This window comes from Oryza sativa, chromosome 9 (genome assembly GCF_034140825.1).
Source record: "Oryza sativa Japonica Group chromosome 9, ASM3414082v1".
Lineage (NCBI taxonomy): Eukaryota > Viridiplantae > Streptophyta > Magnoliopsida > Poales > Poaceae > Oryza > Oryza sativa.
The window spans coordinates 22865163-22891431 of NC_089043.1; the positions used below are offsets into that span (position 1 = coordinate 22865163).

Here is a 26269-nt window from a genome sequence, read left to right on the forward strand (position 1 = left end):
GTGCCCAAGTTTTTTATATTCCAGATCCATCTAAGTTTAGGGTGAAAAAGGGTCGACGCCAAACTAGACGCATCAGAAATGATATGGATGAGTCAGAAGCAGGTGGGAGGACTTTACGCTGCAGCAAGTGTGATCTGCGCGGCCATACTTACAAGACATGCCCGAAGAATGCAGAAGTTCCAAGCGGCGCAGATGCTAGTCCATCTGGACAGGCAAGTGATGGTAGGCGACCACCTGGTGAAGGAACAACAAGCAGGCGCGCAAGGCCAAGGCGTCGTCGCGCAGCAGGCGATTCCATGGTGTAACAATGCTTTCGATTTAGGAAATAAAATGATGTAATGAGTGTTCGGACTAAATACTTCTATCGTGTAATTTCAATTCAATATTGTTGTAATGAGTACCTCCGACTATTGTTGTACTAGTAGTATTGCGAACTATTCGGTGTTGTATCATAATGTTATCGTGATGAGTGTTCGGACTAAACACTTTTGTTTGTTTGTACTCTTGTTTAATATGTGTTAGTAATTCACTTATGAACATTTATTACTTATGTTGAACTAATTATTTATATGTTTCTGATCAACCTATTTGATGCAGGTATGGCGTACGACACACCGGCGCTGTTGAACCGTGGGATTGACAGGAACCACCGCTCGTTCCTGTCAGCAGTCGAGGGTGCACAGCTCGGCACCTTCCGTCCACGCACGTCGCGCGAGTGGTTGCGTGTCGACCCCCGTCACGTTCCTTGGTACGCGTATGTTCACATTTCAACTCAACTTTGCTTTGTTTTATACTTATGTTTGAAGTTTGCTCTATACAGGTTGCGTGCGGCAGGCCTTCTACCACTTTGTAGGCTTGTTGAGGCGGCGGCGGACGACCGTGACCCAGCGAAGCGGTGGGATGCAGACCGGTCACTCCTTGCCGCTCTTGTAGACCGCTGGAGACCTGAGACGCACACGTTCCACCTTCCCTGTGGGGAGATGGCTCCGACACTGCAGGACGTGTCGTACCTGCTCGGGCTACCGCTGGCGGGAGCACCAGTTGGTCCCGTCGACGGTGTTTTTGGGTGGAAGGAGGATATCACTGCGCGCTTCGAGCAGGTGATGCGCCTTCCACACCTAGGACCGACCACCACCCTTCCTCCGTACTCTACAGTCGGGCCTAGCAAGGCTTGGTTGCTCCAGTTCACTGTAAGTACATAAGTTGTTATTATCATACGTGCTTATTTGCGACCGGATCAGTGTTTTGTACTAACATTTCATTCTTAACTGTAGGCGGACCTTCTGCACCCTGACGCTGATGATTACTCGGTCCGACGCTCCCTTGAGGCGTACCTGTTGTGGTTGTTCGGGTGGGTGATGTTCACTAGCACCCACGGGCACGCTGTGGACTTCCGGCTGGTCCACTACGCACGGTCCATCGCGGATGCTCAGCCACAGGACGTGCCGCAGTGGAGCTGGGGTTCTGCCGTGCTAGCAGCCACGTACCGTGCCCTCTGTGAGGCGTGCACGAAGACTGACGCGGGAGCGATCATCGCTGGCTGTCCTATGTTGCTTCAGCTTTGGGCAGCCGAGAGGTTTGCCATAGGGCGACCAGTGGTGGACAGCGCACCCTACGGGGTTGGTCGCAGCGCGCAGTGGCCAGAGGACGGTCCCACGATGGGGACTTACTGGTGTCGACGTGGGGTTAGTGCAACTTCGCTGCGTTATAAGTTTATCAGTCCTCTTCTTTTTTTTTCCTTCACATAACATGTCTAATTCCGATCATGTTTATTGCAGCGTCGTTACGCTCACGTCCAGGTGAGACGTGGTTACCCGGACTTCGTGTTCGAGTTTGACCGTCTCCAGCCGAGCGACGTCATCTGGGAGCCGTACACAGAAGAGGCCGTCGCTGCGAGAGCACCGCTAGGACTTTCGTCCTTGTGCACACGCGACCAGGCTTACTGGCTCACCATCCTGCCGATGGTGTTCGACATTTTCGTTGAGCCTCACTGGCCGCAGCGTGTGATGAGACAGTTCGGACTTAGGCAGGTGTTTCCCGGCAACGTGCAGCCGACCGTCCCCCCTGCCGACCACTCGTGAGTTCGGATTGTTCATTTCTAAATTTTTATGATAATTACATCATCGAGCCATACAATTTACCTCTCTTCACAGGTTGACTCGACGGGGACAGCTAGCAGGCGCACTTTGGGCTCCACGTGTACAGCAGTACGTTGACGACTGGGTGTTAGCTACAGAGGAGGTGATCAACGAGCTCTTCCCACACACGGAGGAGAACTACCGTGACTACCTTCGCTGGTACCTTCCTCGCACTCGTGCGCGTGTGACCTTCACTCCAGACGCCCCAGAGCCGCACGTTGCCGCTGTCACGGACGCGTATCCCACGCACCGTGACCGAGACTACTTCGTGGCGGTACGTCCAATTTGTATTACTTCCAACAATTATGTCATTTATCTTGCATAATATAGGACAACTACTGAATTTTTTATTTCCATCTTGCATAGGCTGATGCGGCACGGGATATCAGTGCCGATATCACCGCAGTCCAGGTGAGGTTGAACAGAGGTTTGCACTTGACTGACGTTGAGCAGAGGTCGACCTTCGACCGGATGCAGGAGAAGATGCGTGCGGTCATGCGCGTCTTCTCCTGTCGCAGCGCCGTGGACGTCGTACCTCCAGCTGGTCCGGTACACCCACGGCCTCGCGGTCCTACCGTCGGAGCAGGACCTCGTTTGTCTTCGAGCGCCCCTAGCTTCGGAGCAGTGCGACCTACAGCACCGGTTTCGCACGGTACAGTTCAGCCCAGATATTAGTTCATTTTTGTTTCAGCTTTTGCACGAATGTGTCACCATGTTTTAACTGCACGTTTCCTCATCGCAGGACCTCGTATGCCTTCGAGCGCGTTCGCAGGCACGACCGGCGCTTCCGCGAGCTCCGCAGGGGCGTTCGCCACCTCTTCAGGCGCGTTCGCCAGCTCTTCCTCTCACGGAGCGTCGATCCCTCGCCCACACGGTACTTTACTTTTTATTAATACTGTTAAATACCTATACGAAACTGATGGTCCTTGTCCAGCAGGATTTGCAGCCGGGATCTTCGGTACTGGGGCCTCTTCGTCTCACGCCGGTAGGACTGGTCCTACTAGCCAGTTCTACGACGACGACTTGCACGGTGCAGACCACCAGGACGTACTAGGCTCCTCTCAGCTTGGAGGAGCTCCAGAGGCGCACACTCAGGAGCAGCCAGAGGTCACACCTGTACAGGCAGGACGGGTTGGCCGTGCCGTACCCCCGGACCGACTCACGTACTCCCAGGGGCACATTAGGGCGCAGGGTAGGAGGGACAGGGGTAAGAGGCCTCGTCAGTAGTGTTCTACCTCTTCAGTCCTTATGTGACCGTTTCTTTTGGCTTACAAACTTGTAAAGCAGTACTACTTTTGCTATTACTACTGCAGTACTACTTGTGTTTGTCTCGTCTACGTAGTTCTTTTCATTCGTATGGTGCTTGAACAACTTATGCTCACAACAACACACTTTCGGCGCTTCACGGTAGTGCCATATCCAGTAGCGCGCACAGTCCACAACAGCACACATGAAAAGCGGCAGCTCGAGTTATCACTATCAACTTTCGGCGCTGCCTGTTGACATAAAGTGAATCACGCCCACGCGTGATCGTCTTGTCACATCTAATGAATAATGTATCTCATTGAGTTCACATATATTGCAGTGAAAACGACGCTATATAATTGACAATCTGAAGGCAACCTCTTCATATCTTCTTTCCCACTACCACACCACACACGAAAATGGAAGCCTATTAATTGGTAATACGTAATCTAGAATTGAGATTATGTACAACATTCTTCACTACAATTTTACATTTTGGCAGCAAACCAAATATGATCAAATGCAATTTTACCTTACCAAATATTTGGTAGTGCCAAAACTTGCTTATATTTTGGCATTAACAAAATATTTGTACGGTAACATTCCAAATATGCCCTAAAAAATAATAAAATTGTATTTTACCAATCTTGGAGATTTTAATCTTGTATAGTTTTCAATATAAAAAGATTTGATAACTATTGATATTTATATAAAAAAAATATAGAGCACAGTACAAAATCGCCCTCCCCCAGGGCGGCAAGGGGGCCGCCTGCAAAATTCCATGCCCCCTCGCCGCCCATTTGCAGGCGGGCCCCCGCACAGTGCAAAATCGCCCTCGCGGAGGGCGGCAAGGGGGCCGCCTGCAAATTTCCATGCCCCCCCTCGCCGCCCATTTGCAGGCGGCCCCCCGCACAGTACAAAATCGCCCTCGCGGAGGGCGGCAAGGGGGCCGCCTGCAAATTTCGTTGACGGCCGTCGCCCGAGAGCGAACGGCCGTCTGCCACGTCATTTTCGCCGCCCTCTGGGAGGGCGATTTTTAAAAATCGCCCTCCCAGAGGGCGGTAGGCGACTATTTCCGTCAATTTTCAAAATGGAAAATTATTTTTGTAAAACTTTTAATAAAAAAAATTATAAATAAAAAAAATTCGACCGACAAATACGAAGGCTAACAGCTTTTCTTTTCTTTTTTCGACGAAGGAGATATACATAAGGTTGTCAGTTGCGACAAAAATACCCGGCACGTACTAATCACCATGGCCAACGTGCACTAGCTACTGCACTGCATATATTTATCACACTCTGTCTTTAATCAAGTCCTACTGTTGCTGAGCTTTCCTCTCATCTTTGTTGTATTTTTTGACTGGTGCCTTTGTCATCTGTGTACTACTCACCAATCTAAAAATCCATCAGGAAGTTAACCGTAAACCTGATAATAAAATTCTATTCTCTCCTGTTGATAATATTAAACATTTTAGACAAGGTTACTGACTATAAATAACACCTAAAATATGTCTTATAAAATGAAGACCATAGGTATAGGTTAATCTTTAAAAGTATTTTAATAAAAGTATATATTTATTGATATTTTTATATATTGTGATAAAATTAGTTTCAAAGTTACTTTTTTAAAAAAATCGTGACATCAAAACGATAAGTAGTATTAATCTGAAGGAAGTAAATGTCACGTTGTATAACAGACCCGTATACTCACTAGAATCATCAATCATCTTCCAATTTGGTGCGCACAAAATAAAGCGAGCGATATGGCATATGGTGCTACATATGCTTATACGTATAAGCTAAAATTTAAATTTTTAACCTTAAATTTAAAGTTGATTTTGATATTTTCTCATTGCAGTTTATTTTTCAGTCCTTACTTTTAAAACGCTAAGAATATATATATATATATATATATATATATATATATATATATATATATATATATATATATATATATATATATATATATATATATATATATATATATATATATATATATATATATATATATATATATATATATATATATATATATATATATATATATATATATATATAAATTTTATTCATAAATTACTTTCAGTTTACCATCATGCCGTTGGGTTTCTTCCATGAGTAGTCGGAGTTGAGAATCACTGGCACCACGGACGGATTCCTCCCCGCCGAGACTGAATTGGCGCTCACTGACGTGAGCCTTTCCGTCCCCAGCTCCAGCTCGCTTTGCCTTTGAATTTTGGCTTTACGAGTTCAGTCTTCGCAGTTGGCTGCGATGCATAATTGCGCTCACGCGTTTGAGGGACATTGCCGGCCGGCCGGGCGGTCCCTCGTTTCAGACAATCTTGTCTCATGCGATGGATGGATCGGCCGCAGAGGATCACAGCTCAGATAGGACGCCTCACATGCGATGCAAAGAATCAAAAAAAATTAGGTGGTGTTTGGATCCAGACTTTAGTCTCTATATTTAGACACTAATTTAGAGTATTAAACTTAAACTACTTACACAACTAATTATATAAATGGAAGCTAATTTGCGAGAAAATTTTTTTAAGCCTAATTAATCCATAATTAGAGAATGTTTACTGTAGCATCACATAGGCTAATCATAGATTAATTAGGCTCAGTAGATTCGTCTCGCGAATTAGTCGAAGATTTGTTGATAGAAAACACGAGGCCTGGGAGATCTGCTTAACTCCAGTGCAGGTCCAAATCTTGCCTTCGAATGTATGAGCGTGCCAGTTGATTTGATCCTGTAATCAACAAGAAATAGAGACAAAGAATTCGTGGTTAAATCTATAAATGATAGCCGATCGGCTAGGTGCCGATGACATATCATTTATCTTTGAGCCGATGTCATATATGAATTGATCGGCGGTTATAAATAGATAGTAAGGAACTAGATCTATTCGATCGGCTGTAGATATTAACGATATATAGTTCTTATATTAATATATACTTAAATCAAGTGATTGGGATAGATCGGTAACCATACCGAGACAGTATAAATCACTTAGATCGAAATATATATTAATAACAGAATTATATATGTTTATAGCATAGCCGATCAGATCAGATAGATCTAGCATGTATCGGCTAATACTCCGAAACTACTTTATATAAAGATATCAAAACAAATATAATATACCAAACAAAAGCTTAATATACTTAAATGCAATAGGATCTTGACATAAAGGGCGGATTTAACATGTCATTGAAGCATATAGATCGAATATGGTTAAATCAGATAAGATCGGCTGAAACTCCGATACTACCCTAATCGGCAACCAGAGGATAGGCTAGAGATTGATATTCTAAGCACGACTTAATAGGTCAAACTCAACTGATGCAACATTAAGTATGAAAAGAAGAACAATATCCAGACAATCAAGCCGCTGGGTGTTTCATAAAGTGGTAGATATCTTATATAATCTAGGACAACATCGCTATTTAACCTAATCTGTTGCCTTCTATTAACAGATGTTAGCCGATTGTAGGTTAGATGATGATATTGCCAAAGATTATGTAAGATATATGATAACTTGACGAATTATATAGATAAGATTAGAGTGTCATAAAGATGAAAGCACTAATCTCGAGAACACAAGTCGTCATAACAAGTTTTACCTCTTGTTGAAGATTGAAACCGATGCAGCTCAACCCGAAAGTAAGAACTCGTCGAAACAAAACTAAAGCAAAAAAGTGGCGATGCGCCGAAATTGTATTAAACGTGTGTGTTAAAAATTACATAGGGCTCGGGGTCTATTTATACCCGAGAATTACAAGATATGTCCATACCGGACACGACCACTATCTCTAACAAACTCTAAGATACCATAAGTCTTTGCGGCAGACTTTTGCCCAAACATATCTCTAAGTAAGTTACATAAAACATCCTAATTAATAGATACAATTGCCTTCTCAGGACTCTATCCATGTGCGGCAATCATCTTGAAGCACCTCAATTCAACCCAATGTCATACACCGAATTATACTGTCAGAATCGGCTGCATCGGGTCACCTAGTCCGACTCAGATCCAGCCGATCCTAATTGTAGCCGATCTGGACTTCAGCCGATTCTTGCTCTGTTCTCGGATCAATCTCCGCCTTCGACTCCACCTTGATCTAATCTCCTTTTCCGATGCTGATATTACCAAATTTGATCGTTAACAAGATTATAGATGGGTTTTATTAATAGTCTATGTTTAATATTTATAATTAGTGTTCAAACATCAAATATGATAGGGATTTAAAAGTTCTAGTACCATCTAAACAGGGTCTTAGATGTCTTAGATTCTCAACTTCTCTACAACAATTTAGGTTCTCATATACTAATAGATTATAATAACGTGTAGTCATAGAATCTAGAAGGTAAAATAAATACTAGAAGCTGAAAACCGTCTCCTTATCGGTTACTTTTCAGAATCTCGAGCTCGTCGACCAAAAGATTTTGCTTCAGAAGATGGATGGGAAATTGAGAATTTACAACATACTGTGTTTATTTCTCCAACAAGACATGGATTATATTTTTGATACTCGTGACACACTTTTCAAACTGTTAAACGGTGTGTCTAGATGAAAGTTGCTCTAAAATATCAGATTAATCCATTTTTCAAGTTTGTAATAATTAAAACTCAATTAACACCACGTTATTATCATCTCGTTTTAAATGAAACACTTAATACCTATCTTCCTCAAACACCATACAGTCAACGCACCGATCGATCAGCGATCGATCGAGAGTCGTCGTCTTCCCCACAGGAGAGGATTGGGTGATGCCGTGATGGGATTCAGGCGCCGTGCCCCCATCGCTGCAGCTCTGCATGTGCGAGGAGGCAGAGCGAGGGTGCTGTCTCTCTCTGTCTCTGTCCTTGCACGAGCTCCTGAATTCGTCGGCAGTAGCAGCGGAATTTGATGCGAGAGCAGTGCCATTTACTGGTCTCTGATCGAGTCGTCGCTCTCTCCACTAGGCTCCGGGTTTTTTCATTTTCCTGACACAAACCGTGAAAATTCTTTACTGCCTGTTTCTTTCCTGCTAGTAGCATTATTCACCTGCTGCAAGATATACTACGTACCCCTCCATCTCAGAATAAAATCATTTTTATTCCTTCAATAAAATTTTATTTCTAGTATTCATTCCACTAGTGTTTGTAAAAAAGAGGAGATAAATGCATTAGAAGTAGATAAAGAGAATAATAATTACACTGTGATTTGATAAAGTGAAAGGATTCTAGCCTTTTTAGTTTGTATTGGTACATGTGAGATGGGTGACATATACCTGTTGTTGTACTCTATAGTTTGTTGGAGAAATTACTCCATTGCAAATGTTATGGGCTCTGTTCCATTTAATGTTTCTTTTAGGATAACATTAGTAGGACAAATTTTGGTCAATTGGCATAACTTATGTGCTTTAATTGTGCAAATACAAATCAGAAGAAAAAGACATTTTTAAATGGAATTTTCATCAAAATGGTCAACTCATTGTTCCATTTATGTACTTAGCCTTAATTAATAATGTTTATGTTGAGAGGAATAAGATTATTTGGAAACTTAAGATACCTCTTAAGATCAAGATTTTTATGTGGTATTTGTTTAAAGATGTGGTGTTAATAAAAGATAATTTGGTTAGGAGGAATTGGCATGGAAGTATGAGGTGTTCTTTTTTTATGAAAAATGAGACGATACATCATTTGTTTGTGGATTGCCATTTGTAAGATTTCTTTGGAGAGCAATACAATTTTCTTTTGGGTTATATTCTCCACATAGTATATATCATATTTTTTAAATTTGGCTTGTGGGTATCAATACAAAGACAAAGAAGCTTATTCTTGTAGTAGCGTCTTATATATGCTGGGCTCTATGGCTTAGTAGTAATGATATGGTTTTTGATAGATCACCATCAAAATCTTATATGCAGGTACTTTTCAGAGCAACATATTGGCTCCGGTGTTGGACTCAACTACAAAGTTGTGATGACGACATCAAGCTAACAGAGAATGCATGTCGAAGACTTGAGTATACGGTCATGCAGCTCTTTGCCAACTTTAGTTGGAGATTCACAATTAGGATTCAATAAATTGTGGTTTCTTTATTTTTTATGTTGGTGATTATTAGTTTGTGCTTGCATTTTGTTAAATTTTGGTGTGTTCATGTGAACCCTTTGGTGTGCAGTCATTTTTAAGCGAATTTGTGTAATAATTAATTGTAGCTCGTTGAGCAAAGGCCGGATTTTATTCTATTATAAAAAAATATGTGAGATGGGTGAAAAATAAATTTATTTTTGGAACAGAGTGAATATCTATCATAGCTCGGTTAAGAAAAAAAAAATTCCATCTGAGGTGTTCACCAAATTAAGCTTGGAAGTAGATGTGTTAATTGACATGCTTGGGGGGCAGTAAATAATTATGCACGGCCAGCGATTAATCTATATATGGTCCATCCGACCATGCTGTGGCCATGCACGGTTATTTTCCCGGGACCAGGATGCTCATTCAAGTGAGAATCTGTGAATCACCAGTACAGCTACAGTACTAGTCGCATTTGATCTTTGATTCGATGCTTTTTCAGGGCAAAACACCACGACCACAACGGACACCTGCCTGAGCTGCCTCTACCTGAATCTCTCTTTACTTTCCATGAGCAATTGACACCCACTGGTTGCATTGGTCTTGGTCACTGGCTTTTTTCACTGCTTTTCTCCTTTCTGAATATTTAGAAATGGCCTTGGTCTTTGCGGTTCTGGGCTTCTAGCACCTGCTCCTTTCTCTTTGTGCCTTTTGATGTCATGTGGTTAGCCACATAATTTGTTCTTTTATCACACCCAATCCCCCATCCTCAAGATTTTCACCTAGAACACTTCAAAGTTCGAACTGTAAAACTTCTTGACAAGTTGACATATAGATATAGGGGCTCCAAACTCTCTCTCCTCCTCCTTGGGGGCAAGATCATATATAAGATGGTTTGAATAGGAGAAGTTGACCATTTTGAGGGTCCAAATCCAAGCCTTTTCACGCCTGTTTTGAATTTTTTGATACCAAGAAACCTTCTGTGGCATTGGATTCTTGATTGCTGGACTGCTAGTTGACCACTGGTGTGTTCCTCCAATCTGATTCTATTTTATTTTGCTGATGAGCTGTAGATTGATACTACTAAGTTCTTGCGAGCTCAATTTTTTTATGGCAGTTCTTTTTTTGATGAATCGCATGAGTATATGACTTGTGATTTCTGAATTGAATTTGCTGTCAATTGTGTCAGGAAATGCAGGAGCACATCATGATGTTCTTGTATTAAAAAAACTGAAGATTTCTGAATTCGATTCGTTGTTAGCCATGGAGGGAGAAGAAAAAGTTTCACCATTTCTTGATGTGCCCAAGGATATCCCCATTGCCACCAAGTCCCTCACCATCAAGACGACGAACACCAATGGCGGGCGCGGCGGCGGCGACTGGTCGAACCCCATCTCGCCGGCCATCTCCTTCTCGCCGTACCTCAACTCGCCGTCGCCGCCGTCCTCCGCGTTCGTCTCCGCGCTGCAGTCACCCTACGTCTCCCCTCGCCTCGCCGACCCGCCGCCGCCGCAGCAGCCGCAGCCGCAGACGCCGCGACAGCGGCAGCATCGGGAGACCAAGGCGTCCGATGTCGCCGCGGCCGCCGCGTCGACGCCGACGTCGTGCACCGACGTGTCCCACTCGGAGGACACCGACGCGCCGAGCGCCTCCCGCGGCGGCGGCGGCGGCGCGCCGCCGCGCGGGTCGTTCACCTTCCCGGTGCCGCGCGTCTCGTTCACCCGGGGCATGGTGGCGTCGCCCATGTCCACCACCAAGCTCCGGAGCTGCGACGTCTACATCGGCTTCCATGGCGGCGCGGGCGCGGGCGCGGGCGCGGCGCTCACCAGGTTCTGCAAGTGGCTCAAATCCGAGCTCGAGCTCCAGGGCATCGCCTCGTTCATGGCGGACCGGGCAAGGTACTCCGACGCGCAGAGCCACGAGGTCGCAGACCGGATCATCTGCTCGGTGACCTTCGGCGTCGTGGTGGTCACCATGGCCAGCTTCCTCAACCCGTTCAGCCTCGAGGAGATCCGGTTCTTTGCTCAGAAGAGGAACCTGGTGCCCATCCTGTTCGACACCGAGGTGCTCGACATTGCCGGGCTGTTCGATGATGACAAATTCGAAGGTAACAAGGAAGGTGTGGAAGCATTTGAGGGGCTAATGCGATGTCATGAGTTCAAGCTCGAGACTGATGAGAGCAACTGGAGAGGTTGTGTGTCAAGAACAGCAGCCGTGCTGCAATCGAAGCTCGGCCGAAGGTGCATTGGTGAGAAGGAGAGCCATGGTGTTGAGTGCCTGCCATTTCCGCGGAACAAGCATTTTGTTGGAAGGGAGAAGGAGCTCTCTGAGATTGAGGGCATGTTCTTCGGGCGCGCAGACGATGCCGGAGAAGATTTCGGGTGCCCAAGAGGTGCCATGACTACTGGTGAATCAAGCGTTGGTGCTTCAGATGGTTTTGCTGATGAGGATAGTGACACTGTGAGGACATCCAATGGCAGGTTCATCAGCTTGGATTTGCGCAAGTGCAAGCAACCTATGTTAGAGGCATTTGTTGATCCTGTCATAGGGAAGTTCTCGGGTAAAGGGAGAAGCATTCTGAGGCAGAGATCAAAGAACAAGAAGTCAAGATTCAGGTGTAGCAGCAAGAGCCATGGCAATGCCGGTGTGATCTGCATCAATGGCGCTTCGGGCATCGGCAAGACGGAGCTTGCATTGGAGTTTGCGTACCGATACTCGCAACGATACAAGATGGTGTTGTGGATTGGAGGTGAGGCCAGGTACTTGAGGCAGAATATACTGAATTTGTCGATGTATTTGGGATTGGACATCAGTGCTGAGGCTGAGAAGGAGAGGGGCAGGATCAGGAGCTTCGAGGAGCAAGAACATGATGCATTTCAAAGGGTGAAGCGAGAACTTTTCAGGGATGTTCCTTACCTTCTTATCATCGACAACATCGACAATGAGAGGGATTGGTGGGAAGGGAAGGACCTTCATGACTTCATACCTAGGAACACTGGAGCAAGCCATGTCATTGTGACAACACGACTACCCGTTGTGATGAACATTGAACCAATGCAGCTTCTGCAGCTCTCATTTCCTGAAGCTGTGATCCTGATGAAGAGGAAAATGAAGGAGGACTACCCTTCCGAGGAAATTGAAGTTCTTCGAAAATTCGATGAGCGGTTGGGCGGACTGAGCTTTGGCTTGTGGATTGTCAGTTCTCTGTTGTCCGAGTTGATGATTGCTCCTTCTACGCTGTTTGAGGCTGTTGACCAGATATCGTTGAGCGATACCATGCTCGCTCTTGGTGCCAATGATGAAAGCTTATGGCAGAACAATTTGTTCCTGATTAAGGTACTAGTCTTCTGCTTTGCATTGATGGACAGGGTGAAAGGGGGTAGCCTTGCCTTGAGAATGATCACTGCTGGTTCATGGTTAGCTCCAGCTCCCATGTCATCAACCCTACTAGCTACCATGGCCAGCAAGCTACCAACAAAAGCCAATAGCATTCAGTTGTGGGGTGAATCCCTCAAGACGGCATTGTTATGCGGCACACACTGCTTCCTAGCTCCACAAGCAAAGAAGGCTGAGGTGGAGTCATCCCTCTTACTAGTAAAACTCGGCTTGGCACGAAGAACAACGCATCACCCGGGCTTCTGGATCCAGTTTCACCCAATCATGCTGCTGTTTGGCAAGATCAGGGGTGGTTTGGCACCTGCAACTGCAGCTGTATCAGGTGTCATAAGGTCTAGAAACATATCTGTGTACTCAGACCACATGTGGGCTAGTGCGTTTCTTGTGTTCGGCTTCAAGTCTGAACCACCTGTTGTTCAGCTCAAGCCGGGTGACATGGTGCTCTTCATCAAGAAGATGGCGCTGCCCCTCGCAATCCAAGCCTTCATGACATTCTCTCGGTGTGGTTCAGCATTGGAGCTTCTTAAGGTGTGCACCAACATCCTCGAGGACGCAGAGAAGTCGCTCGCATCGCGGATACAGGACTTGAAGCAGGGGCCATTGTGCTGGAAGAAGAAGCTGCAGACGAACAGCCATGCCGATGAGTTCATCTGGCAAGAGGTGACACTGCTCAAGGCAACGCTGCTCGAGACAAGGGCGAAGCTGCTGATGCGAGGCGGGTTATTCGACAGCGGCGAGGAGCTCTGTAGAACCTGCATCAGCATCAGGACTGTCATGCTTGGGCATGACCATTCCCAGACACTGGCTGCTCAGGAGACATTGGCAAAGCTGGTTAGATACAGGAGTAAAATCTGAAACAATGCGAAAACCTTTCAGACTTCAGAGTTGAATGGTGGTATAATTCACGACACATTCTGTTGTGGGATCTAAAGAGTAGCGAGTTTTTTGAGATCATATGTAACTTGACTACATTGATCTGTACAGTTGTGCTCTTTGTATTCCACTACTGATTTTGCAGATGAAAAATTCAGGGAAAACATGTTATCAGTGCAGAATTCTCAGCCCTTGGATATGTTGGGTGATGGCACTCATATGACTAGGATATGTTACCACTCACCAGGAGAAACTACTGCCATTCTATTTGCTGAAAATATATGTTTTTGCTGACCATTATGAAAATGACAGCAGTGCAGCATATTCAGCATTCAGCAAGCATCTGTATTTCCTTGAATGTGTGGTTGTTGCTGTTGAGTCCTCCAGCCGATCTTTTTCCTGTGTGACATTCACTAATGGTACATTCTTTGACTGAATAATGATGCTTTGACTGAAAGAAAAGCATAAACAATCGTTGCTTATGATGGTGCTTTCTTCCGAATCATTGCAACCTTGCACCTCGACTGATGAACTGAATTTTCTTCTTTTGAAGGAATGAATCTTTCTAGTGCTAGGCACATCTGACTTCTCAGCACAAAGCAAATTGCATCTGAGAGTACACAGAAATGCCAAATTGTCCGAGGATTATATTTTTTTTTCAAATGTCTGAAAAATAATCAAACAAGAACTGAAGTCATCTCCCCCTAATCAAGCAACATCACAAATCTCTTCTTGCACTGTCCGTCCAAGAAGGCGTATTCCGAGATGCCGCCTTCAGAGGCAGGTAGCAGATTTCAATTGTGGCGGCTTTCAGAGCAGCAAAAGCTGATTTTCCGAAGAGGCCGGTTTCTTCACCTTCGGCTTCCCTGAATTCTCTGTGTTCCATCACAATTTGCTCATGCGATGCTTCTTCCTCGCCGAGTACATCTGCGAAGAATGGCGTGTTCGTCCATGCCATTTCGTGTGAGGAGTCAAGGACAATGGCGGAATGGCCAAGCTGTGAGATATATACGCGCTGCCATGTCCATGTCCATGTCCAAGCTGGGCGCCGCCATTGCTGCACTTGCAGAGTTGCACTGCCTTAGCTACTCGCCATGGATGTGACCTTCGTGTGCGCGGGGGAGGAGAGCTTCAAGATGGAGGTGGGCTTCTTCGACACCGTCCATGACATCAAGCAGAAGCTCCAGAGCCGCAGGGGGTGGCCCGCCGCCGCGGTGTCGCTGTTCCACAACGGCGACGCGCTGGCGGACGCTGGCGGCGGCGAGGCCGCCGGCGGCGGTGCAGAGCGGTACGGCATCGTGGAGGGCTCCGTCATCCACGTCGAGCTCGGCGTCGGCGTCGCCGGCAGGCAGCAGCAGCTGCAGCAGAACGAACACAAGGGCAGGAGCAAGAGGCGGGACGACGGCGGCGGCGCGGCGGCGGTGCGCGTGAACGTGGTGTCGCGGTGCGGGCGGGGGCGGGCGGAGGTCGCGGTGGGCGCGCGGCGCGCGGTGGCGGCGCTGCGGCGGGAGCTGGAGGAGCGGGCGTTCCCGCTGCCGCGCGACGGCGCCTACTTCTTCATCCACCGGCAGAGCGTGATGGACGAGTCCCGGTCGTTCGAGTGGCACGGCGTGGCCGCCGGCGACGAGGTCGTCGTCTTCGAAGGCTCGGTGACCAGACCCCCGACCTACTAGCTCGTTCTCTGCTCTCCATGGACACAAGACAACGCATGCAGCAATCTTCAGGCTTCAGAATGTTCCACCAAAAAAAATACTCCATCCATTCCAAAATAAGTAGCTGTGGGAATCCATATCCAACGTTTAAAAAAAGTTTAAAAGTTTTTTGAAAAATCTTAAAAAAAGTTAGTCACATATAAATTATTATTCATGTTTTATCATATAATAACAATAAAATACTAATCATTAAAATTTTTTAAATAAAACGAACGGTCAAAGTTGGACATGAACCATACAAAACTGTATTTATTTTAGGACGGATAGATGGAGTAATGATTTTTTTGAAAATTCATGGAATCGGATCAGAGTCACAGCTGGTCTTACAAACCCATGCAAAATTGCTTCAAAAAAATAATTCACAGACGGATGGAGTAGAGATTTTTTCGAAAATTCAGAGATTTTTGATTTGGCATTGCAACCTGAAGCCAGGTTAGTAGATTACAAGCTGCAACCACTGAGCTCAGAATCTGTGATGTTCAGAGAGTGGAGAACGCATGCATTTCACACAACAGAAATGGTTTTCTTTTTTCACCATCAGCACTTCCAATTGAATGATTTTGCCTTTTGTCCTGAACACTACCACCACCTTTTTTTTCCAATTACAACATAAACAAAACGGGTAACATCTTCTGCATTCTTTGCTTCCAAAAAATAAAAGCCCAAAGAAAAAATAACAGGTAAAAGCTAGAACAACAAAGCTATGTTGTAGCATTGCTACCATGTATAGAAGCTGAAGCACATCTATCATTTTCTTTTCTTTCTTTAATATTATTATTTACATCTGAGGTCCAAATGATGGAGGCCTGTTCATCATCTGTTGGAAGGATGATGAAGATTGGTTTACCGCGGGGAAGCCGAGCTGCGACATGGGCTCTGTCTTCATCTCTCCTTCCGGAATCATGAGCCCCTGGTAGCCCTGCATGGTGGATGGATGACCAGCCATCTTTGCTGGAGCAAGAGACCCTAGAGATGGCATGGGAATCGCCATGCCTGGCGGGACCATCCCAAAGGGGAAATTGCTCGCCGATGGTCCAAATTGGTTTCTTGGTGGGAGAACGAAGGAGCTGAAGGGAGCCGCGCCACCAAACTGGCTGAAGCTGGCTTGCCCTTGTTCTTGCCTGCGCTGAGAGCCGTTAGATTGCGGTGCAGATGGAGCGTTTCCAGATCCAGAGCTCCCATGTCCACTATTTCTGGCAGCTGGAACTTCATGGTTGTGCTTCCCCTCGTACGTCGTGATGACGGATTTTAGATCATGCGATGCTCTCTCCACGTGCTTGCGCACCGAACACCCTTGGTGCGTACATTTGTAATAGCTCCTGCAGACAAATGAAATAATGTTACTCATCTCAGGATGGTACCAAGAATATCAAACATTAATCAAAGGATGCATGCCGCATGATCAATTACTGCAAGAAATGCAGTGACACTAAACTGACCTTGGGTTTGGATTTCCTTTAACAACCTTCTGTCCATACTTGCGCCAGCGGTAACCGTCATCAAGGATGTCAACCTCACTTGTTGTCTGAACAACAACACGAGGCTCCCGGACACCTCTCGATGCCGCAGCTCCCATGTCAATGTTACTGGTGGTGGTAATAGCAGCAGTTGCAGCTGTCAAAGCATCCAGCTTCCTGAAAAAGAACCAGATCCATCAGTGAATTATCATGCATTCATGCCTACATTAAGTAATTAAGTGGTAGATGGCATTAACCTTCTCTTGGAATCAGTCTCATCTCCATCCCCGTTGCACTCTATAGAAGCCGTGCCATGCGTTGCCCTATCATCCTCCTCATTAGATAGTGTTGACGACACATCAACTGCATCTTGGGACTCCATGATAGATGTATCACAATTGGTTGATACTGGAAGACAAGCAGCTGTTCTTGTTTCAATAACTTCACTTTGAACATCTTGAAGGCAATCATTTTTGGCATTGTCCCACAAGGATGCAGAGTTATGGCATGTCTGTGAACCGCGGTTCTCTAGGACATTCACTTCTGGATCATTGGTATGTGACAGAGGGACACCTGAACGGTGGTTCGGAGGTGGCATAGAGTTTTCTCCATTTTGGTTAGTCTCATCATCTTGTTCATCAGAAGAGTGGTTATCACCAAACATGGAGTCAGATGTCTTTGTTTTAATGTTTTTTTCATCAGTGATATCTTTGACTGCAGTAAAGCTTGACTGAAGACTGGATTCCCGCTGATGGATATTCGACAGCGATTGGTTTTGGTGACAAGCATTGGGACCCTGTACAATAAACACAAAAGGATTAAAAGGAATGAGGTGGGTCATTTTGGCGGTGAAGTTTGCAATAAAAGAACAGAGACAATATTACATAATACTGGAAGGAATATTACATAATACTGGAAGGAAAACTGAAATGGAGACCGACAGTCAAAGAATCACCTTTTCTGCAGCGGAGAAATTTGGCCGTCTCGACCCTACATGCGGTTGGAAGGAGAAAGTGTCATTGCCAAATGTGCAATCTTCGTCCATCTTGGTAGCTGACGGTATTGTTGACTTAGCATTTGAAGCCATCAAAAATGGCAGTGTGCCAGTGGTTGGAGAAGGCTGTGCCTGTATAGCAAATATCGCAACAGAAGTGCACAAACATATTTGTTAAGTTATGAATTAAAAAATAACTTATGCATAATAAATCACAAGACAAATGTCTAAAATTGTAAGATGTCATAAAATCATTTCTAGTAGTGTTCCTAACAGTAAGCATCATTCAGTACTTACTGTATTTACAAGCTTTGATACTGCCCACAATCATGTTCTACATAATATACATCAATCAATGTCCTCTTTACTGCCAAACCCCATGGTCTGTTCGTTAATAAATAAATAAGAAAAACTCATATGCCTGGTAATTGCAACCTGCAAGTCTTTGATACTAACTCAGTAACTCTAACTATGGCTTATCACAACCTTGCTAGAGACATCCTATCGGGGCATAATGCATAAACAAACAAATTGTGGAAACATGACATACCATTGCGTTGTAAAGGAAAACCGGTGACTCGAGAAGTGTTGTTGGACTAAGACCTGGTGGAATTGCCACGGGCGATCGAATTACTGTGGATGAACCACCACGGGATGTATCGATTTTCGGGACACTGAAACCAGCCCTCGCAGCCCTGCGCTCTGCCAAACCACCATGCGAGTTTGATCTCTGTGTAGGACTGACCAAGCTATGATCCAGGGAAGCATCCCTCTGGAATGCGGGTCTTGCGAATTGGGAAGGCACTTCCTTACTCAAATCCACAAGCTCTCTGTTTCTCTCAAACTGATCCTGGGGTTTGTTGCTCTCATGATCACTGAAAATATTGGAAAATGAACCAGAGACAAAATCTTCATTCAAGAAGCTTGACATGAGTGTTCTCGGGCTGGGTGTGGGTGGTGGCATCCAGTCCTCCATGAGGGATCCATGGTCGCTACTGCTGGCCATGCGACAGAGCAATCAAGTTTAACTGAAACGAGTATCAGGTAATACAGCATTAGTTAGTCCTGATTAAACATGGAATATCTCATAGCATAATTGATAAGAGAAAAAAACTGTTATCTCTACACAAAACACGAAGAAAAGCTTATCAGAATCACAGAAGCACAAGAAGTTAGCAAGAGACCAGACCACAAAGCCATCAATCCTACATGACCAGTAACCAGACAAACATCAGAAGTTCAGAACCAAGATCAGAGTAGGTTTGAACACAATAATGAAGAAAACCAAGGTGAGGAGCTCAAGAAATGAATGCAAAACGTTGGAAGAGTCCATTACAGAGCAAGTTGAAAACTTTGCATTTTTTTTCTAGATAACCATGGATATCCTCTCCATATATGCACGAGAAACTCAAAAGACACGGTTTGATATGAAATGGAGAAACCAATCAACTGAAACAAGAAAAAAATTCCCCACCACAGCAAACCAGGCCGCACGATTTCCCCCAAATCCCCAAACATGAACCCACAAAAGACGCAATTTCGCTCAAAATGGAGACATTCCACCACTGAAACAAGAAAAAATCCCGACCTAAGATGCAAACTTTATCCCCAAAAATCGCCGTTACCACAAAAAAAAACCTGGTCAAAAAGATGTACCTCAAGTAGTAAGAGATAAGCACAAACCAGCAAAAACAAAAGCACAAAGAAAAGGGGGGAAATTTCCAACTGGTACCTCAAGTGGGCGGGGCCGTCGCCGCCGAATGATTGCTTCCTCTCCTCTCTTCCCAAAAAAGCGAAACACCACCACACAAAACGAACAGCAAGTTGGGATGGATGAACTGATACGGACCGCGACAAGGCCCGTCAGAATCAGACACAGATCATGCGTTTGCTCTCTCCCTCTCTCTCCAATCAACAGAGAGAAACCGATATCAAAACCGACGATTTCAGAACCGAAATTCCGGCTTTTCTTGATCCGTTTCCACCAACAAACACCCCCACAAATGAAGGAAAACGAAGATCTTGCCTCAGGTTAGGCCTTCATTCCTCATACCTCCCAACAACAAAAAACTTCAAAACCCAAGAAACACAAGAAAAGGGGAGAGATTCTTCCACTAAGGGTACTAACAACAACTAAAGAGAAACGAGATTTGGCTCCGCCTACTCCCTTTCCTCCACTCTCCGGGTGCTACTAGTACTCTTTTTCTTTCTTTCTTTCTTTCTTTGTTTTTTTTCTCCCTCGGAGCGGAGGATAGGGGAGAGAAGAAAAGGCGGTTTGACCGAGGAGGAGAAGAAGAGGATGAGAAGAAGGTGAAGAGAAGACTAGAAGAGAAGCTGAAGGGAAGGATTTTGTTGGCAGTGATGGGCTCTAAATGGCAAAAGCTGTCCTCTACTGGATACAGCCTCCTCCTCGCTCCTCTCCTCTCCTCTCTTCCTATGGACCATTCATCAGACGTTTTCTTTTGCTCCTGTATCTTTGCTTACTGACAGTCTGGGACTCGTGTGTATGAGTGTATCAGCCTAGCTCGTTATGTCAAACAGCTAAAATAGCAGCTTGGCTCGTTTCAGAAACATAACGAGCCGACTGAGCTAAGAGTCACCAACTTTCCATCCAGCCCTATATATCATATGCTATTATTTTCTTATGTCTTGTGAGAAATTACTACTTAATTTCCCGCGCAATTTTACGTGGAGTTAGGATTTAAATTAGAGCCGGGTATTTATAAATGTTTATCGCTTTACTTACATAAGCTGCTTAGAGCAGGTACAATAGCATAATGTAAGCCAGCTATAAACACATATTGAGGAGATAAAAAGAGAAGACAAAGGAGCAGCGGGCTACAGATTTGTAGCCAACTGTACCACGAACTCCAAGGCATAATGTATGTATGACATGTGGGACCATATATTAATAGTGTAATATATTTTTATAGGTAACTATTGTATGAATTGGCTATTAAGTTTACTATAAGTGATTTAGAGTTAGTAGTTAGCTATACTATTAAACTTGCTCTTAGGAGGCCATTGTATATTGCATATCGAGATTTATTTATGGTCATTTATTGCATTATACCCTGCATGCAAGTATTTATTTTGGTTAACTTTTTTTTTCGTCGGTGTGTTATCTTATGAGATAGGGCGACTTCCCATGCAATTTTATATAGAGCTAAAATTTAATAATATTAATGGATATTTATATTTGACTGTCGTTTCGGCTTCTATAAACTTGAATTGCTTCTTTCGTTGTGTAGTAGTGTATGTTGCATAGTGAGAAGAGTGAGATATACATCAAGGTTTTATCGAATTATACTAGTAATAAAGTTATTGGATTACCTTTTATTACTGACATTGTGGGGCCCAATCATCAGTTGATGGTGGTGAGGTAGACTCACCGCCATCACCACTGGGAACGTTTAAAGGGGTAAAGACAAAGTTATTGGATATACTTTTTTTATCTAGTGTGTTAATGCATGAGAATTAATGGATTTTCCCACGCAACCATGTATGTAGCTAGATTTTAAAAATAGAATCTCATTTTGATATACATTATTCATAAATATAGTTTTGTTTTGTATCAGTCAATCCACACCGTCATGCATGTCATATCTCGCGATCAAAATAGTGTATGTCATGATAATTTCTACACCGAGGAAACGTGGTGGCTCTTTTTCACTCTTTATTCGTAATACGATAGAAGTAGGTATTAAAAAGGAGCTTGATGCCATTTTTAAGTGAGAAGAAATAGAAATCTAAATTGAGCTAAAGAATTTAAACTACCATGGTAGGTGTGCACACCATATTTCCTACCAACTGTGCTAGGTTCAATTTTCAATCTCCGATGTGTAAATGGTCAACCATTCAGAAAGAGTTTGACTAATAAAATTCTACTTGTCATGTGATGATCTAGATAGATGCTAGTAGAATAGGAAATGACAGAAAGCCATTGAAAAATGAAAACAATATGCATTTTCTGCAATAACCAAGCACAATGCTACAAAAAAAATATGAACAGTAAAACGGATCATTTATGTGATGGACGCACCTTAAACAATATGGACAAATAATTTTTAAGTCATTACACAATTATCTGTCAAATTAAGAATTTTGACGGTTAAAGTCAAAACAATAATAGTCAGTACGGAAAAATATTTGGAAACCCGGGGGGGGGGGGGTATTACTTCGGTACCATCACCTTGCATTAATCAAAACCGTCAGAAACTGTAAGCCAAATATTTTTTTTTATGAGCCATCCAAATTAACATGAGCATGGAAAGTTTGACTGTAGGAAAAATAATTATGATGTCGACTGTGCTTCTGTGAATTATCCATGATGTACACAAAAAAAATTACATTGAGATGCCAACATGTGTCATCCAATATCAGCTCAATCATCTAGATATGCCCATTTGAAGTCTGTAGATTTGTGGGTGTGGAGGTCATTTTCAGAATTCAGATAATGTCTTATGTCCAACTGAAAATGGAACTTTTCTGATTCTGCCAGAAGTTTCAACAAATTAGGCCAGAAAAGGGCCTCTTTGGGTCCATGCCTTTCTCTTGTCATGGAAAATATGCCACTTGGCATGAGTGCATTTTTGGTGAATGGGCACCTTTTTTTTTTCCAAGTAGGAGTTCCAGTGTCATATTTTGGGGAAGAAAAGAAAAGGTTAAAGTTGGGTTTCATGATTTGGTAGCAAATAGAATATGTTAGGACTTATGACTTGCTCCTAACATTGGAAGGTTGGCTCTCAATTTCTTTTGCTGGTAGGAAATGCTATTCTAAACAAACATTTTGTTAAGAAAAAAAATTGAAATGTTGTTTAAGCTTCCTTGGATCTGGAGAGGGAACTTTGCAGGGATAAACAAACTGCACCAATTCCTGAAAATCCTAACTAAAACTCTCCGTGCAGAGCTTACAGCTCATAGAGAATTTTCTTTTAGAAAAATGTACTATAATTCCCAAGCATCCTCAGGTGAAGCTGAATCAATGGAACAAACCCAAAGCTTGTGTGTACCAAATTTGAGAGAGACAGAGAATATCTCCCATGACACCAATTGTTCTCACTGGATTCGTCACTCCCATCGTCACTACCAGCATTCAGAGTTTATTTTCTATTCTCCAAAAAAAAAATGAAGAAAATTGTAACATTCAATAAGAAAGGGACCTAACCAATCCTAAAACATGATCAGCTCCACTTAACTGAATCCAATTTCATCCAAACTTTTTAATTTTTCATGATTGAATTCTTAGAGAGATTTGTGTAACTATATTCAGTTTGAGCGATTTTACGGTTCTTAAGGAGATAATGGTAGGTAACATGTTTCTTATTGCAAAATTTGGTACCTCTCCATTCCTCTTGTACTTGATTTACACTAAAATTTTTTTGATACCTCTAGATAACTCTGAAGGACCGTAAAATTTCCCGTTCAATTCAGAGCCTACCCTTGGAGAGAAACATGCAACTCAGACAAAGGCCGAGAAGCAAAAGGAGAAATCCGCACAAAGACAACTATACTACAAGACTCTGAAACAGTGGTCCAAATTCTGCATGCATGCAATGGATGGCAATTCTGCATGTTGCATTCGTCCAAATTAAGCTTCTCCGAAGACAGCAAGCTGGATCGATCAACACTTATTTTTTGGCGCCAACCATGGAGGAGTCTTGAGGACAGTTGGATGTTGGAGCTGAGAATTCCCTTCCATCTGACGCGTATCTCTGCACAAACCAACAGAGATTTGCCCATACCAGGATCCAGAATCCAGGGGTCGATCAAGAACAGCAACTAATTAAATATAAACTAAATTAAAATCCGAATGGATCATTGGCCTTGTAATCTACGTCTGATCTTCCTTGGAGCTACCAATTGATGGATCCCAGGAAGAGATATACAACAGATTGTACCATCAGATAGGGATCCTAGGAAGAGAAAACACGTTACTGAATATTACGCAGCAAAGGAGAAGAAACTTCTAGCTGATCAGCTAGTTTAATCAGGAACCATAAAAATAATTGCCACACGGTTAGTGATCTAACTATATATGATTGCATGAATATCACAGTTTAGTGAAATGATAAGTATAGTATTTGTCTTGTACAAGTCACATGAACACCGGAGGAGGCTAATCTGATGTGAATGCGATGGATTGACGCCGACTGAATATTGATTTACGGTTAAAAGGTCTCCTTAATTTGGTCGGTCCAATTAGCTGCCACACACATGGTGCAAGCGACTGGAGTTAATTTTAGCTCATCATGAACAAATCCTAGGTCACCAAACACTCCGATACCTGCTGAAAACGACACAAAACGTTTCATTTCAAACAAGAAAAAAAAATGCGACGAAAAGAAGCTGAAAATTCAGAGCAAGAGGAAAGAAACTGGACATGGTCAAGATGCGAGATGAACAACGCGGATTCTGCGCACGTAAAACAAGCTGCTAGTTGCTGCTACTGCTGTTCTTCTGATCTTAAGATTGCCTCACGTGGGATCACATGAAAGTGTGTTAGATATTTGCAAAGAAATCTGCAATTTGCATCCCCTCTTTGCATTGTTAATCTCCTCGTATAATTGCTTGCGTAGTTCTTCAACCTAGCTACTCCATCCATGGAAAGACCAACGCCTCCTCGTCGTCGTCTTCCTCCTCCAGCTTCCTGATTGATTAATTATTCCCTTCCTTTTGGCCTGACATGGAACCAGATCCTCGCTAATCTGGCCGACAGATTGAGATTAGAATAACTAATTGACCCTGATTATTCAGAAGCAACCTGAGGAGCAGGGCGACCAGTGCACTCTCCTCTTTGCTGCTTTCCATGCAAAAGAAAATCAAGAATTAATCCGGCTCAATGATGTGGTTGGGTTTGCAATCCCAATTCCCAAAAGAAAAAATAAATACAGAAAGAAAGCACAATTTGGAAGCAACTAGTAATACTGTAGTAGTAAGATTAATCAAAGATTCTTTCTTTGAGCAGAGACCACCACCCAAATGATTAGCCATTAGCCCAAACACATCGCTGTAGAACTGTATACTGAATCATGCCCTAACTACCAGTGGCGAACTGATAGGATCATAGGAGGACCACCATTGCAGTAACATTCTGACGAACAGTGCGATTGACATGAAAGGTGAGGTGCATTGCACAATGGATGATCCCAAAGAGCGATTGATCATGGCGGTTTGGACTTTGCAACGAAGAATCTGCAAGGTCCTGAGCTGATTATTACTACTATTAGGGTGTGTTTAGTTCACACCAAAATTAAAAGTTTGGTTGAAATTGGAATAATGTGATGAAAAAGTTAGAAGTTTATGTGTAGTAAAGTTTTGATGTGATAGAAAAATTAAAAGTTTGAAGAAAAAGTTTAGAACTAAACTCGCCATTAGTACTATGAGTACATGTAGTACTACTAGGAGTATTACTTGCAGTGCATTTGTCTTGTCAGGGTTGCAGGACATTTCTGGAGAGTTGGAAGAGAATAGTACTTCCTGTGTTTGTTCAGTCACATGATGATCTGACACTGAGCAGCTGGGGATTTTCAGTTTGGTGTTTGGTGGCTGTCTGTCTCAGTTTAAGTCCTTGCTCATTGGATGCTGGAATTCAGAGTCCAGGAGTATCTCAGTCTCTTCAGATAGGAGTACTCTCTCCGACCCATAATATAAGGGATTTTGGACGGACGTGATATATCTTAGGACAATGAATTTAGACGGTCATATACCTCCAAAATCCCTTAGAGCAAGTTCAATAGTATAGCCAAATACTAGCTCCAATTCATCTATAGCCAATTTAATAGCTCATTCATACAATAGTTACATACTACACTATTAATACCTAGTCCCACCTGTCATAGACACACAGCGTCTTGGAGTCCGTGCTACAGCTGGCTACAAATCTGTAGCCCGCTGCTCTTCTCTCTCCTGATTTATCTCCTTAAAATATGTTTGCAGCTGGCTTATAGCCTGCTATTGTACCTGCTCTTATAGTATTATAGGACGGAGGGAGTATTTTTTTTTTAAGATAGGAGTATCATGCATGATCCGTCTTTTTTATTTCGGGCAGTTTCTCAACTAGGAGTAGTATTAGTAAATAGGAGTAACCCGAGTTGTTATACTAGCAGTAACTTTGTGACAAGTACTTAGAAATGGAATACTAGTCTCTGCATCCTCAAATATAAGGGATATAAACATTAGGGACCATTTGATTTGGAGAAAAACATAGTAACTTTGAAGGATTTCAATCTTATAGAAAAAAAACCTATTGATGCCTTTAAAACAGAGGATCGAATCCCATCCCATCCTATCCTTTGAAAATCCTATAGAATGGACAATCTTATAAAGATTATGGAGGAAATTTAGAAAGAGTTTCAACCTCTTGAAAATTTTTCTTCGAGTCTATTTCTCTCAA

At 43.5% G+C, this 26269-nt stretch overlaps 4 protein-coding genes and 1 long non-coding RNA gene across 6 annotated transcripts; 4 read left to right on the forward strand and 1 right to left on the reverse strand.

The window, feature by feature from the left end:
• Window positions 1-570: 570 nt before the first annotated feature.
• Window positions 571-3942, forward strand: LOC136351762 (protein MAIN-LIKE 2-like). The gene is made up of 8 exons (XM_066304057.1): window positions 571-748; window positions 821-1190; window positions 1275-1685; window positions 1779-2077; window positions 2154-2412; window positions 2505-2790; window positions 2881-3012; window positions 3076-3942. Exons 1-8 carry the CDS (start codon window positions 600-602, stop codon window positions 3363-3365), a joined length of 2196 nt encoding a protein of 731 aa, XP_066160154.1. The 5' UTR covers window positions 571-599; the 3' UTR covers window positions 3366-3942.
• A 4114-nt stretch (window positions 3943-8056) lies between these two features.
• Window positions 8057-9658, forward strand: LOC136351807 (uncharacterized). The gene is made up of 2 exons (XR_010735032.1): window positions 8057-8315; window positions 9295-9658. It is a non-coding gene; the product is annotated as an uncharacterized lncRNA (long non-coding RNA).
• A 382-nt stretch (window positions 9659-10040) lies between these two features.
• Window positions 10041-14042, forward strand: LOC4347398 (uncharacterized). The gene is made up of 2 exons (XM_015755415.3): window positions 10041-10467; window positions 10632-14042. The coding sequence occupies exon 2, from the start codon at window positions 10706-10708 to the stop codon at window positions 13691-13693; it is 2988 nt and encodes a 995-aa protein (XP_015610901.1). The 5' UTR covers window positions 10041-10467; window positions 10632-10705; the 3' UTR covers window positions 13694-14042.
• Window positions 14043-14711: 669 nt separating this feature from the next.
• On the forward strand, window positions 14712-15870 carry LOC107275545 (uncharacterized). The gene has a single exon (XM_015755734.3). The coding sequence runs from the start codon at window positions 14806-14808 to the stop codon at window positions 15382-15384; it is 579 nt and encodes a 192-aa protein (XP_015611220.1). The 5' UTR covers window positions 14712-14805; the 3' UTR covers window positions 15385-15870.
• Window positions 15871-15925: 55 nt separating this feature from the next.
• LOC4347399 (probable WRKY transcription factor 2) lies at window positions 15926-20244 on the reverse strand. Of its 2 annotated transcripts, none has more exons than XM_015756734.3 (6): window positions 19607-20244; window positions 18425-18902; window positions 17836-18006; window positions 17138-17676; window positions 16863-17057; window positions 15926-16742 (listed from the first exon to the last, which is right to left on the reverse strand). In XM_015756734.3, exons 2-6 carry the CDS (start codon window positions 18878-18880, stop codon window positions 16202-16204), a joined length of 1902 nt encoding a protein of 633 aa, XP_015612220.1. In that variant the 5' UTR covers window positions 18881-18902; window positions 19607-20244; the 3' UTR covers window positions 15926-16201. The 2 variants fall into 2 exon arrangements, with proteins under 2 accessions (XP_015612220.1, XP_015612221.1); XM_015756735.3 differs by lacking the exon at window positions 19607-20244 and adding an exon at window positions 19349-19430.
• Between the last annotated feature and the right edge of the window lie 6025 nt (window positions 20245-26269).